The sequence below is a fragment of the Temnothorax curvispinosus genome, unplaced genomic scaffold, assembly GCF_003070985.1.
Source record: "Temnothorax curvispinosus isolate PA1 unplaced genomic scaffold, ASM307098v1 QBEX01013735.1, whole genome shotgun sequence".
Lineage (NCBI taxonomy): Eukaryota > Metazoa > Arthropoda > Insecta > Hymenoptera > Formicidae > Temnothorax > Temnothorax curvispinosus.
Window position 1 is genome coordinate 571,908 of NW_020223515.1, and position 14,655 is coordinate 586,562.

The following is a 14,655-nucleotide window of genomic DNA, read 5'->3' on the forward strand; positions in this document are numbered from 1 at the left end:
CGGAAGAGTTTTGCGTTTGGCAGGGCATGTGATATCGATTAGGGAACACTTGTTGCAGCTATACGCGACCTACGCTTTTCGCGAACCTCTGGAAGAAGCGCCGCGCGCCGCTCTCGCTCTCGACGGCTCGAGTGGCTCGACCCGATGCGATGCCGAGCCATCAGCCGAGCGAGATTTATGCCGTTTCTAATTTATAATGGCAGCCGAGAGGGAGAGAGGAGATCATTATGATTGCCAACAATGACGATATTTAGACCCAAATTCGAATTATATATACACATACGTGTCATTGCGCGCACATATTTTACCGTAAATTATCGTCTGGAATAAAATATCTTTTGTGTTTATCGACACTTGAATGCTTTCTTACAATTAGATGCGATTCAGATCATATTACGCTATGTTCCTACAACAGCACGTGCCTGATCTACCTTTCTTGAAACGAAACGGTCATCAGGCCTCTTGGTCTAGGGGTATGATTCCTGCTTTGGGTGCAGGAGGTCCCGGGTTCAAATCCCGGAGAGGCCCGATATTTTTTTAATTGCAAATTTATACATTTTATATTTTTATTCGTCAATAAAGTGTAATCGAGAAAGATGGGATCTTTCGTTGGACGTTAAACGTGAAATCATTTTATTCGCAATTTTACATTTCTCTTTTATAATCTAGTTGTCTAGCTGTAAAGCTGTAATTAATCTTTTTCTCATTTCTTTCTTGGCGAGGGGCGAGAGAGCAGGGGGGATGGGGTGGTATTTATAGTCGATCTTCAAGATTGTCTTGTGCACGATCTTGAGACCCTGTACGGTACCAGACTTGAGACGATTCTCACCAATCTCACCTCAAGATAAGATTGGAGTGGCCTGAAGTTGCCGTGCCGTGATGGAACTGATGGAAGATAGATCGAGATTTTAGAGTCCCCATGAGAGAGTCTGGACAGTATGGACCTATTTTACATTGGACGTGATTGACGTGAAACAACATGGCGGACCAATCACGAGCGATAACCAATTAAAGGCCCGTGCACAATGCCAGGCAACAGACAAGGCAATTATAAAGGCCGGTTTCCATTTTCCACCAGTGTCACCACTGTCACCAGTGTCACCTGACTCCAGTGAGTACTGTGACGCCGCCATCAGGCGACACGGTGACAGGACTGACAGGACTGACAGGTGACAGTGCCGACAGTGGCGGCACCGCGGAGAGCGCATGCGCATGCTCGAGTTCCTCTCGATGGTCAGGCAAAAACACAGCTGGAGCTGGTGTGAGCTGGTGTGTGTACGATCCTCGAAGGGAGCTGACGTCCGAACGGCTATCAATGTGATTGCCACCGACGTTGTACCGACTTGTCGGAGCCGAGCGCCAAGGCTCGCGCGAGCGTGCGGCAAGGCAAGTTGCACCAAAGTCCGCAACTGATCGCAACTGTTCCTGCAGTGTGTGGTGCGAGGTGCGAGGTGCGAGTGCGTTCGCCCGATGTAGCCTGGAGAGGAACGCGCGTGTCACGAGGATTTTTCACTTGGCTTGGCCCTGGGTACGAAGGAGTATCCCGGAGTCACTGTCCTTACCGTGAGTCACGTATTTCCCCTCCATATTTGGGACTATGCTTCGCTCGTCCTCGACAAACGTGCTTTCTAACCTTTCGTTCGGTCGGACCTATCCCTATCCGCGAGATTCGGGTCGCGTGACGCGAGATCCCGTTTTTCGAGTCCGCTCCGACAGTCGACACCTATCTCGCGAGCACTCGCGACTCGCGTCGCGTCGCACCGAAAATCCCAAGCTTGGCGCGTGCCACGCACGATCCACGCTAGCAACTTACATCATCGAATCTTTACGTCGCGTCGCGTAAATCCTCGCCTTCCTTTTAATTCTGTGTTCTTTGAGTCGCGCCCCACGAAACACCGCTGTTCCGCGAGCTTATCTCGGGTCTCGGGCGTACGCGATGTAGGATTCTGCCTAAACTTTTCCTCTCGGCTTACTTATCTCCGTCAGCTTGATCTCACTGACAAGTGAATGAGGATACTGAATTATAGGTTTTTTGTTTCTTTTTACAGCTGAAACCTGAAACGCTCTGTCCGGTCGTTTCTCTTGCTTATTACATCACAATAACTCGTTCATTCTTGCGTACGGGAACGTAGTATTAAAAGTCGTATTAAACCAACCATTATCTTAATGCGGGATGAACACGAGAATGGTCTGTGTTAGTTGGATTTTCTAAATTAAAAGATAAATGTTGTAAAAAAAATTATATATAAAATAAACTTTCAGCTTTTATTTGTAATTATAGTTACCACTGTGATAAAGAAAAGAGTTTAATTACTTTTCTATATATGTTTTAAGAGTTTATAATATTTTCTTATTATTAAAAATTGTTTTGTCGTTTCTTTTTGTAGATTCGTTTACCATTATGGACATAAACTTATGCACGCAATAATTTGATGAAATGAACCTTGTCGCAGTTTCATGGTCACATGGTCACATGGTCATGTGTCAATCCTAAAATTTCAAGCCTTTGTGGAATATGGAACACGTGCGCGCGTGTTTTTGGCTTAATCAACTGGAGAGTTTAATGATGTTTGAAAATACGCTAAAAATGATATTCCTGCGAAGAAATAATATTAATCGCGCGTACTTACACCACTTTGTATGCAAAGTGTACCGTGTACCTCTCTCGGATCGTCCTAGCTTTAATTACTATTTCAATTAACATAGATAGTTGACCCACGCAGTCATCCATTAGAATGATTAGAATATTAGATTGACGCGCACGTAGGAATATAAAACGATCTCTTTGCAACGTTACTTGGAAATATAATTCTTGCCATACATTTACGAGGAGAAGGAGTCAGCTATACAAGTTTTAGGATCCAAATTTTCATTTTTGAATTAAATCAGTACATATTTTTTCCTATTTGTAAAATATTACGCGATTGTATTTGATACGTAGCAAGACGTAGTGTTATACGCGTCGGAGTTATTTGTAGCTTCGAAAGAACGAAAATTTTTCTACCGTTTCTATATCGGCTCCCTCTTGGTTTTGAAACGTGTCTTCGAAAGTCTCGACCATTAAAATTGAAAGTCACGTATCGCTGTGCGTTTCTTGATTTCAAGCAGTCGTTTCGTTATCGTGACAGTTACGTAATGCATTTCTCGCAGACGAGCGTCAACTGTGTTGCGTTTCTTAATGTGGCTATTGAAAAATTTGGCGTCTCCGTTCCCCACACATGTTCCCCACCAGCTGGATAAAGAAAAGTACCGTCTTGAAACAAACTCGGGATAGTATCGTGACAGAAAAAAATCGTTCTGTTTTAAGTAATAAGAGATTTCGAGATATATCGCAAGTCGCAATAAAATCTGCAGTAGAAAAGAAACGCTAGTGCTTAACAGTAATATTAGGTATAAGGTTGATACGAAACGAATGATACACGATATGTCACACGTTCTCGCGTATCTCTGGTGTCAAAAGCCATCGCGCATCTTTCTCTCTCTCTCTCTCTCTCTCTCTCTCTCTCTCTCTCTTTCAAGTTAAATAAAATTCTTTCGAGCTATACAACAAGTAATGTCCCATCGGCCATCGTCCCATCGGTCTTTATGGACACGGTATCGCTAGGATGAAAGAGACTTTCATAAAAAAGTGTTAACGCGAAACGACCACTTTCTCGATTTAATGCGACGAGAAACGAAGCTAAGGTCGATCGGTTATCGAACATTTTCAATTATAATTTCCTCTCATACTCGACAATCACGCGCTCAGTGACGCGAAATATAAGACAAATGAACAAATCCCGCGCGCAACGTTATAGAAATATAGATGCATGCGTTCGTTAGTTGTTAGATTCGTGCCCTCTTCTCAGCGTGAGGGCCTCTAAGGGCCCTCTGCGCGTGTTATATGAGAATAGAACCCACGCGTTGTGTGCTTTATCTGAATCCTGGCTACGAAGTAGCCAGCGAAGAATCTAATTGACACTACTTATAGTACTTATAGTACTATTAATCATTCAAAATTAATAACAACTGTGAAATTTTATTTCTATCTATCTCGAAATTAATTTTTATAAATAGAACAAGTTATGGGAATATATTTATATGTATTTTTCATACAAATACATAATGTTTCGTGTAAAATTGACGGATCGGTGGTGCGCGTAGTTTTGCCTGGCACAATCGGACATCACGATCAGGAAATTATAACAGCGTTATACAGATACGCTTTGGATACCATCCAAGAACATTGAAGTTTCTTTACATCACTTTAGAAAACGTGGAGTTGTGGTGATTCAAATTGACTAAATTACGCCAAGAATCAATAAAGTTTGAAAAATTTTTATTTAGTAAATCACATCGAATGCCGAAGAAGATGAAGGAAAGAGTAGGGATGTTGCCGAGCTATTTCAAAAGTCAGTTTTTGACTATTATCAGTCAAGTATAGGAAAATTGATAACAACAAATAATGAAAAGCTTCGAATTCATAAATAATTAAATTTTGTTTATCAAACTTTAAAAACATCTATAATGAAGTTTTAGTGATGTATTGTAAATTGATTGTGATAAGTGTTCGATGAAGAAGTAAAAATTTTTATTTAAAGCGAATGAAATTTGTATGAGACAGGGCATGCAAGAACACACGTTAGTCATCGTTATAGCATTGACTTATATAACTCGTAGTGTCGCATTAAATTTTTCTGCATTGCAGTACATATTTATATTGTATCTCTGGTTCCTTTTCGCGCAGATAGATAGACAGACGAGAGAAAGAGAAAGAGAGAGAGAGAGAGAGAGGGGGGGCGGGGAAGACGTCGAGACTTCAACAGTGCGCGACAGACGATCGCTCTCATTTGTATTGGTGATTATGTAAAATATTTCGTAGATACTTGTCAACATTTTCTTTTCGCACAATGTGAAAGTTGAAAATAGTCTGAATACACCGTATTACTTATGCATTTTTCACCTGTTGTATACTTGTTACATACTCTTTTTAGTCCCTGGGCTCTGTCCATAGTTAACGTCAATAAATTTTAAGCAGAAAACCTGGAGCAGAAAAACAAACGCATAAAGAAATTCATTGGTCCTGAAATGTAGGACACGCTACGCTCATTGTCAGATCCAGCTATATGTCTGAACTGTCTAGATTCTCGCTTTTGCATTCGACAAATAATCTACTGTCACGAAGGTGGGCGGTGCGATTCTTATAAGCGCATGCATGGCATTGTGCAACGGTAAAGCGGTGAATCGGAGCTTTACGTGCCGCGATCTACAATGATCTACAATACTACGGCACTATTGCCCGTTGGAGCGGGATTCGATAATTAGAGATACGTGTCTTGTATAATTTCAACGCGAATTCACGACAATAATTAGCGCACCATTGGTATAAGCACTGTGTGGCGATACAGTGTTTTACTCCATTTCCAAATACTCGATGAATTAAAGTCCTTTAAAGTGATGAGTAATCTATCTGCATGTGTTTTGTCATTGCGTAAAAATGGATAAAAAGGAAAGAAACGTATCGGTGAGAAATTGAAATATCGCGCTGGAGACGCAGTATCACGTGGCCTGCGGGTAACTCATATAAACGCAAGGATGAAAGGGTGACCTAGTGGCCGATCTAGAAACGCGCGAGAAACTCCAAGACTTTCCAGCACGCGAGGGACCGTTCGATCTGCGCGCGAGGATGGATGGAATGGAATCCTCGACGGTTTAGGCCGTAGGTTCACCACCGAAGATGGGGTCGCGACTCGCTTATATCTGATAGCTTGCCATTCGATCGATTCGCGAGCGAACCGAAGCGTACCGCAAACAACATTCATTTCCGCACTCGCACTCGTGCCATGCATCCGCGCGGATGAACGGAAATGAGCCATACGCCACACGGGATGGCTATTAATTTATAAGGATTTATTATAATCGATTGTTTTCTCGATTAGTTAAAGTTAAACAAAGATTCATCGCGAACAAATTTTCCCTCATAAGTCTTGGTAGCTCGGTACGTTGTGCGCGAATGATATCTAATCTCCGAAATTTACCGGATACGTTGCCGCACAAATTTTGGTATTGCATTCACGATGCAAAAATCTACTCTAACGCGCAAATTCAGTATCAGGAAACCAAACTAAAAGATTGTCGATGATTCACGATATGTCGCGCGACGCGCGACCGTTCGTACGCTGCTAGCGGATTCAAAGAACGAGCGACGAAACGAGCGCTTCGAAATGAATGAATGAATGAATGAATGTGTGTGATTGAAAATTCTGTCTGTCGTCTAACGGTACATGCTCTATATAGTCTCGTTCATTGCTCCTTGGTGTCTGGCGATCCTAGTGTTCCGCAATTCGGTGTGCCGCTAATTTGGTAATTACTGTCATGTCGAGATTCGAATTCAATCGAGGTCCCAGTTGAGTTTCAAGTGTCTACGAACGAACAAACGCGAAGAAAGATCTAAAACAATAAGATTGATCACTCGACCTGTGTAAAGCTGGCGTATCATTTTGTGAAAACTCATTAAGAATATCGAGAGTTTTGGCTTTATTTTTAATAATCCTACAGCTTTCTACACGTTAGACAAATGGTTCTGGTCATTAAAGCGAAAAAGAAGCTTTAGGACAAACTCCTATTAAAAATGAAGCCAGAACTCTCAATGCCTGAAAAGTTCTCACAAAATGATACACCAGCAGCCAGCTTTGCACAGACGCACGCACGACCACTCGTTAAATACACTAATGATAAGCATTAAAGTAATTCTACGTACTCATTTGTGATTATTTTTTGACTCAACAATGACTCCATCGGAACTTTTTCCAAGGCAAAACGCTTTGGTTTCGTGCGTGACGAATGACACGTGTTATTTATATCTCGCATGTGTTCGATCATATTGTCAGATTGTCACACGGATGTCATCAGTGCAGAAATGAGTAAAATCTTGTTCGAATAATAAAATTTATTCGATTGGTCGGTTGTCGGACTGAATTTTTTCCTTTAGATAATTTTCGTATGGTTTTTGATTAACGTTTTCTCCTTATCTGTTACATGATAATTATTTTCTCACGAATGACAAAAACACGCTACATACATTCTATTGCATTTCATCTTTTTCACGAGGGAAAACAATTAAAATGATAGTTTCATGCTTCTGATAAATCCGGATGTGACTGGGTCCGGGATGGCGTCAACCACTCGCACATCTTTTTTCTCGTTGAATTTTCAACCAGAGTTTTTCGATGCTCCGAATTTTTTTTTACTCGATTGGACAATCGGCGAAAAGTTTGACACGTGTTACGGAGATGCTCGTTGAAAGTTGTTACCTGCCTGCTTCGCTTTGCCGATCGATCGCTAAGCCTGTACCCACAAACTATAAACAATTCCCTGTCGCGACCTACGACCTACGATAACGATGTAGCTGTAGATAGATCGCGCAGTCGTCGTGTCGTCGTCGTGTCGTCGTCGTCGTATCCTTGACTTTGAATTCCTTGTCGATCTATACCCCGGTATCCGACCGGTATCCCTTTCAATTTTTCAACGGCAGGAAATCAAGGACGCGCGCGATCAATAATCTAAAAAAAAAGAAACACGAGGGAGTAGCGGGCGTTCGTACGCTTGATTGAGTTTACTTGGCGACGAGTGGAGTATAAGATACGGTGATTACATCGTCGAACAATCGATCCCGACTTATATCTAATCGTCGAATATTACTCGATACACGCTCGCGGTTGTAAGTTGTAAGGCATAACGCAATGTCCACGCGTACTTACATCTTAATATTTTTCGGAAAATTTGAAAACTTTTACTTACTTTTACTTTTATTTATACCCTCGGATACGACGATTGTGAGAATTGACTGCGAGGATCTGTTGAAACTTATTTTCTTATCTATTTTTTTTATGAGCGACAACGGAGAACAGAATGATATGGGACAGAAGCACCGTTCGCACCGTCGCGCGTCGCGTCGCGTTGCCGAACGTTACTTCCAGGCCCTGACCTTTACGAAAGTGGGTTCATTGAACCGTTGAAATTTCGAGATATATCAATTCGACATCTTTATCTACTATCTTTTTAAAGCTCGGTTGAATCATCACCTTTGTTACTGCCTTTGTGCCTCTTTGCCTCTTTGCCAGCCTTCTTCCATGGCAGAAACGTGTCGACGCGACGCGCGATGGTCTGATTGCGAGTAGAAAAAGGAGCAAACTTGAAGCAATCGAGACACAACGCGCGCTATCGTTATCATACGCGAATGCTGGCCAAGAGTATATTCCACGTCGCCAATAAAATTATTATGATGAACAATTAATTTCTGTTACAGCTAACAATGTCATCGGTAAACTCGTAATATTCGAAGCAACCTAAGGGACGAAAGAAGAGGGAGAGATAGATGACAGAGAAATGGCGTCCACCAGTGGGCATAAGAGAAACGGCTCCAGCTCGAGCATGTTTGCGCACAAACGCACCGAATCGGGGGGTGGTTTCGTCGGTTACAAGCGACCTGAGAGCGGTCACAAACGTGCCGAGAGTATATCCAGTGCCTTCGGCCACAAACGATCCGAGAGTGGCCACAAGAGGAATGAGAGCTGCGGCGGTTTCGGTCACAAGAGGTCCGAGTCCGGCAGCACGTATCACGCCGGACACCGGCGTAACGAAAGTATGTACGCGATGACGGGCCTCTACGCGGAAAGCGCCGGCACTGGCACCGACGACAATGCGGATCCGCTGCAGGCGACCGCCGGTAGACTGACCCACGACACCGTCATAAGGTGTCACAGTAGAAATCCGAGTTCTGGCCTTGTGGATCATAGGTGAGCGGACCCGACCTCGCGTCGCCGTCGTCCGGATCTCGAAGAGAACAGGACGACGACTGACAATCGTGATGATGATGACTCCTCCTGATCTAAGGCCACTTAAAGACCTCTTCTTCAACTCTCACACTTTTTACTTTTTATTATTGTTCTCTTTCCATCTTTATACGGGATACGAGACTTTTCTTTTTTCTTTTTCCTTCCGCCCTCTCCCACACACACACACACACACACACACACATTCCTTCGGTAAATAACTTCCTCAACATTAGGTTGTTTTCACTAACGTCGTTATATTCACAAACGGTTTCTTTTCTCCTTGCGGAAAAGAAAAAATGTCTCGCGAGTATGTCGTGTCGAATCAATTATTTTTGACCCTGCACTTCGGTGCGCCAATATTCGCTCGTGCAAAATGTATTTTTGCATTTGCCTCGCTGAAATGACTAAATCATGCGAGAACGCGAAAGACAACCAGTAAAGACAGAAAGTGAGAGCAGCGATGACCATGACACATTTTGCCGTGCGTCAAATAGATTTAGACCTCGCCTCCATCTTTCTTTCCTAATTATCTCAACGTTCGTTTTGTCATTTCGATCGGTCGCTTCTAAAAGTTGGTCAGACTAGTATAAAATATATGGAAATGTACACGCGCTGCATAGTCAATGAACGTCGCGACGCGACGTAGCGTCCGCATATTTATAATTTTAATACTTGAAAAAGGCTGCAAACGCGATAACGTACTTTCGTCACTTTGTATACTTTCGGAGATGATGACGCTTTAATTTTGCTTTATTTTGCCGCAGATAATCCAACTTTATGCTACCATACAGTTAGCATTGTAACCGATATTTGCCGATTAACACCCCGCCATCCAGCTCAATGTATTCACGCTTTGTTTTTCTTGTTATTTTTCAGAGATTTTATCATCAAATGTCACAGCAGAAATCCCAGTGCTTCTATGGTGGACAGGTAAAGTTGATATTGTTATTCGCTGTTATATATGCATATTTGTAATTATCATTATCTATTCCTCACTATACACGCGGCATACCTGTTTCGAAGAACGTGCGGCTATATATTAAACGTAAAGAAAACTGCACTTTTTTTCTCAGTGCGATTGGTGCGATACATCATCGTTGCGCGCATGATTTAGCTTTTCTTTCCGAACTCAATCTTTATCTCTTGTAATTACTCATTGTTCTCGCTTTGTTCTTTGTTCTACTTTGAGATGTTCAGTCGTTCATGGTTTGTTCTCCTTGAATATTCAGGGCGGAGAAGGAGAGGGCGCAAACTCCGCCGTTTAATCCAGACTCCAAGGACTGTGGGATTCTGAGTTGTAGACCGGTCTTCATTCAAAGATTTGCCGGAATCAAGGTGCGTATAGAGGCACACATACATACGCTCGCGCGCGCGCGCGCGCGTGTGTATGTACGCGCGCGTGCAATATCACTCAAGAGTAACATGCTACGTGAACAAATTTTGGTGCGATGGAGGAATACATGAAAGCATTCTCACATTAAGCGGTGAGCAAGCGACGCAGTGAATGCAGACGTACAAAGCACAGGCCTTGTGTGATTCATCGCGCGTGTTCGAAAGGTCATACAATACATCCTGTTAAAACTATACGGGATAGATTGATACATTAGTCTTTCGTGCAAATACATTGCATACGCGTCACTTGATTTAAACGCGGAATGAAGATATTTATAGCTGTTTATATACGCGTAAAATATGTTATTACGAAAACGTACATGTACACACGTGAGATTGCAAATTCTAAAGATTAGATTTAAGATGCTGTGTCTTAAAATATAACTATCTATTTATTACGAGTATATTCTTTCATATGCGAATTTATATCGTTAGATATTGCAATGTAATATAATAAATTTAAAATTAAATCAAAGCTACTCTCTCGTGCACTCATATATGCACGTGTCATGATTTCAGGTATTTGTATTTCTCCTGTCGTTCCTCGTTACGTTGCAACAAGCGCTTAGCTCAGGTTACATCAATTCTGTGATAACAACCATAGAGAAAAGATTTGAGATCCCGTCCAGTCTTTCGGGCCTCATTGCAAGCTCTTACGAGATCGGCAATGTTATCACTGTCATTTTTGTCAGTTATCTCGGCAGTCGCAGACACATACCCGTGTGGATAGCGATAGGTATAATCTTTGTTTTATTTAAAGACTAATTTTTCGTTTTTCTCATGCGGTTTTCATGCTACGCACGTCCGATGCTGGCTAGATGTCCATTTTACTGAATCGTATATCTTACCACTTAGGTGCAGTGATAATGGGATTGGGATCAATGATCTTTATGGTGCCACATTTCACAGCAGAACCCAACTTGACGACAACTGCGAATCATTCCAGTTCGGATAATATCTGCCGCGGAGTATCCTTACGTGAACAAGATATGGGTTTGGGTAAGTGTCCACCATTTCAGCCGTTTTTGCGAAATTTAGTTCCAATTTATAATCAATCTTATTGTTGGTATCATTATACAATAAAAAGAAGCGTTGAAAAAGAGGAAAGAGTTACACAGATTTGCAAATTGAAAATTTGTCTAGGTCGACTTTCATCTGGGTTATCCTCACCTCCTTTAGCACCACACAACAATTTAAGAGGTGACAATTGTATACAGGGATCTCCATCTACAGCTGGACCTGTCATGTTATTCGTACTTGCTCAGTTACTATTAGGATGCGGTGGCTCTCCTTTATTTACTCTTGGTACTACTTACATAGACGATCACGTGAGACCAGAAAGTGCGTCTTTATATATCGGTGCGTCTTTATATATTTTATTCGTTACGTCAGATACCACATAAAACTGTATGGACAAATAATGCATTCATGATTCTTATCTCATCTGTTTAGGTTGTATGTATAGTATGGCGGCCTTTGGACCAGTTTTAGGTTTTCTTCTTGGAGCGTATCTTTTGTCCTTTCATATGGACTCGTTTTCTGGGACGATTATAAGTATCGGTAAGAAAAAGCTTTTTCGATATTTTTTATTGTATATCCGTCTTTTTTTCCAATTCTTTGATTTCATATAAATTCACAAATTTATTCGTTGTATGTCGAAACAGATCCCGGAGATCATAGGTGGGTTGGTATGTGGTGGGGGGGATTCCTACTTTGTGGATTGCTCCTCATTCTAGTAGCGATACCCTTCTTCAGTTTTCCTAAAACTCTACAACGTGAAAAGGAAAAGATACGAATTATAGAAAAGAATAAACCAATAACACAGAAAGAAAAGGAGCAATCGAAAGAACCTAAGAAAGACACGATCGATGATAGCGGTTATGGCAAAGATGTTAAAGGTAAGTTTTTCTATTATCTCAATATTCAATATAGCGTATCGTTAAATTTATAGTGACGTGAGTGCTGGTCTACAACCTTGCTTTAAAGGATATTTAAGCTCTAAGCCGTAAGAAATTGACCAATCACATTAAAATGTGAAGAGAATACTCGACTGTGATTGGTTAATTTCTCACAGCTTAGAGCTTAAATACCCTTTAAAGCAAGGTTGTAGACCAGCACTGACAGATAATGTGGCAGAGAGAGAATAGAATTACGGATTTTTAATCTTATTTTTCTTATTAACAGATATTCCTCGAAGTATGTGGAGACTCGTTTGCAATCCAGTCTACGTTGTAACATGTTTAGGAGCATGCATGGAATTGGTGATTGTGTCTGGTTTTGTGGTATTTCTGCCCAAGTATCTCGAAACGCAATTCAGCCTGGGAAAAAGTCAAGCCAGCATCTTTACTGGCTCTGTCGCTATACCAGGCGCCTGTATCGGAATTTTCTTTGGTGGATGTATGCTCAAACGTTTAGAACTAAGGCCGAAGGGTGCAGTGCAATTTGTTCTCGTTTCAAATATAATTTGTCTGGTGTGTTACGGTCTGTTATTTTTCCTCGGCTGCGAAAACGTAAAAATGGCTGGGACCACTATTCCATACTTTAACAGTAGTACGAAGGGTCCTGAACCCTTTCAAGTAAATCTCACTGCCGCTTGCAACTTTGGTTGTGAATGCCGAATGACAGATGTCGAGCCGGTTTGCGGAAATAATGGTCTGACTTATTTTAGTCCATGTCACGCAGGTTGCACTGCCTTCAGTTCCAAATCGAATTTTACAAATTGCGCATGTAAGTCTCGTTATGTTATTATAAGTATATCGATGTAATAGTCTCAATACTACCTCTTAAGGAAAAGTATATCGACATTTTGTGCGATTTTTTATTATAGGCATACATGGCAATTTAACTATGCTACCACCGGCTGCTGCGGAATTTGCAGAAGTGACCGTCGTGCCAGTAGCAACCGCAGGTCCTTGCACTTCACCATGTAGAACTATATTTCCATTTCTAATTCTTTTGTTCTTTATGACATTTATTGTCGCCGTGACTCAAATGCCTTTGCTCATGATAGTATTACGGTAAGTAGGCACTTTTATACGATACATATATATATATATGAATTAAATATACTAAATTAACTATTAAATAGGTCCGTTTCTGAAGAAGAGAGATCTTTTGCTTTGGGCATGCAGTTTGTAATCTTTCGACTATTCGGCTATATACCAGCACCAATACTATTTGGTAATTTGATTGACTCCACGTGTTTGCTGTGGAAGAGCACCTGTGGAGAAAAGGGAGGTCGATGTTTACTCTATGACATTGAACAATTTAGATACAGGTTACTTTCTTTACCCTATATGATATGTTTAAAATACTTATTTTCTCTTTTATGCAAATAATTTTGTTGCGTGTACTATTTCAGATATGTCGGCCTATGTGCTGGGATAAAAATTTTAGCTTTGGCGTTATTTTTGACTGATTGGTGGCTCGTAAGGAGGAGAAGACAAATGGAAGATCAACCGCCATCTTTCACTGTCAATGAATTTGTAGGGTCAATTATCAGTCTAGATAAATGTAAGTAAATGAAATAATTATGTTTATATCTCGATTGCTGATGTAACGATAGTGCATGCCGTCATATGTATATCTATGCTGTAGTGTTCGAAGAGAAACCACATCAGAATTTAGGAGATGGCGATGCGACTCTGCCAAGTTCCGAGATTGCCACGCCATCCTCTATTTCGTCGCCTACAGAACCTACCAAGTCAACGAATCTCGAAGAAACAGGGTCTTCGAATCAAACGCAAGATTCAGTGGAGACGACAAATCGTTCAAAAAATACGGAAGTTGAAGTTTCCGATACGAGGCAAGCGCCACTTACCTTGCAAGAGCCAGATGCCGAGATCAAACTTTCAAGTGGTATGACAGAAAATCATAACCGCAACGTTTAATGTTTATTTTATATTAGACATCGTAGAAATAAATATATCAAATTGATGATACATAAATTTGTGACAAATTATATATGCTCGCTGATGGATTATACCTGAATACTACAGACTCACATATCCACACATGTACATACATCGTTTATCTCTATGTTGAAAAAAAAAAGAAAAGAAAATGCATAATAATATCTATAGGAAGAAAAATGATAGTTTTCTATGATATTACACATGCTAAAGAATGTAAAAATCATGGACTCAATTACATTCTTTTTCTTTTTGTATGTATGATACATAGTGGTCATATGCGTATATACATAACTGTTATTTATTACTCAAGATAATTTGTCACAAATTTAATTATCTAAGTTGATTACTTTTAGGAAATATCACTAGAACGTAAATTTTTACAGCAATCATATATATGTCAATAAGTAGATACGTAATGCATAAGTATAGTTCATTTCAGACGTACAACCCGAGATTGTATCACTTAGGCACACTTATTGTTAGATTTATACTGTTACTACGTATGAGAGTAATATCGTTAATGAGAGTAAATA

General features: G+C 40.9%; 1 protein-coding gene and 1 non-coding gene across 2 annotated transcripts; both read left to right on the forward strand.

Annotated features, from left to right (window-relative positions):
- The first annotated feature begins 456 nt into the window (after positions 1–456).
- On the forward strand, positions 457–528 carry Trnap-ugg. Its single transcript has one exon. It is a non-coding gene; the product is annotated as a tRNA-Pro (tRNA).
- A 680-nt stretch (positions 529–1,208) lies between these two features.
- On the forward strand, positions 1,209–14,261 carry LOC112463912 (solute carrier organic anion transporter family member 5A1). The gene is made up of 14 exons (XM_025030602.1): positions 1,209–1,563; positions 8,288–8,777; positions 9,693–9,746; positions 10,046–10,151; positions 10,728–10,944; positions 11,064–11,207; positions 11,352–11,567; positions 11,661–11,768; positions 11,873–12,106; positions 12,393–12,935; positions 13,036–13,225; positions 13,297–13,485; positions 13,570–13,721; positions 13,806–14,261. The coding sequence occupies exons 2-14, from the start codon at positions 8,368–8,370 to the stop codon at positions 14,096–14,098; spliced, it is 2,856 nt and encodes a 951-aa protein (XP_024886370.1). The 5' UTR covers positions 1,209–1,563; positions 8,288–8,367; the 3' UTR covers positions 14,099–14,261.
- Positions 14,262–14,655: the final 394 nt, after the last annotated feature.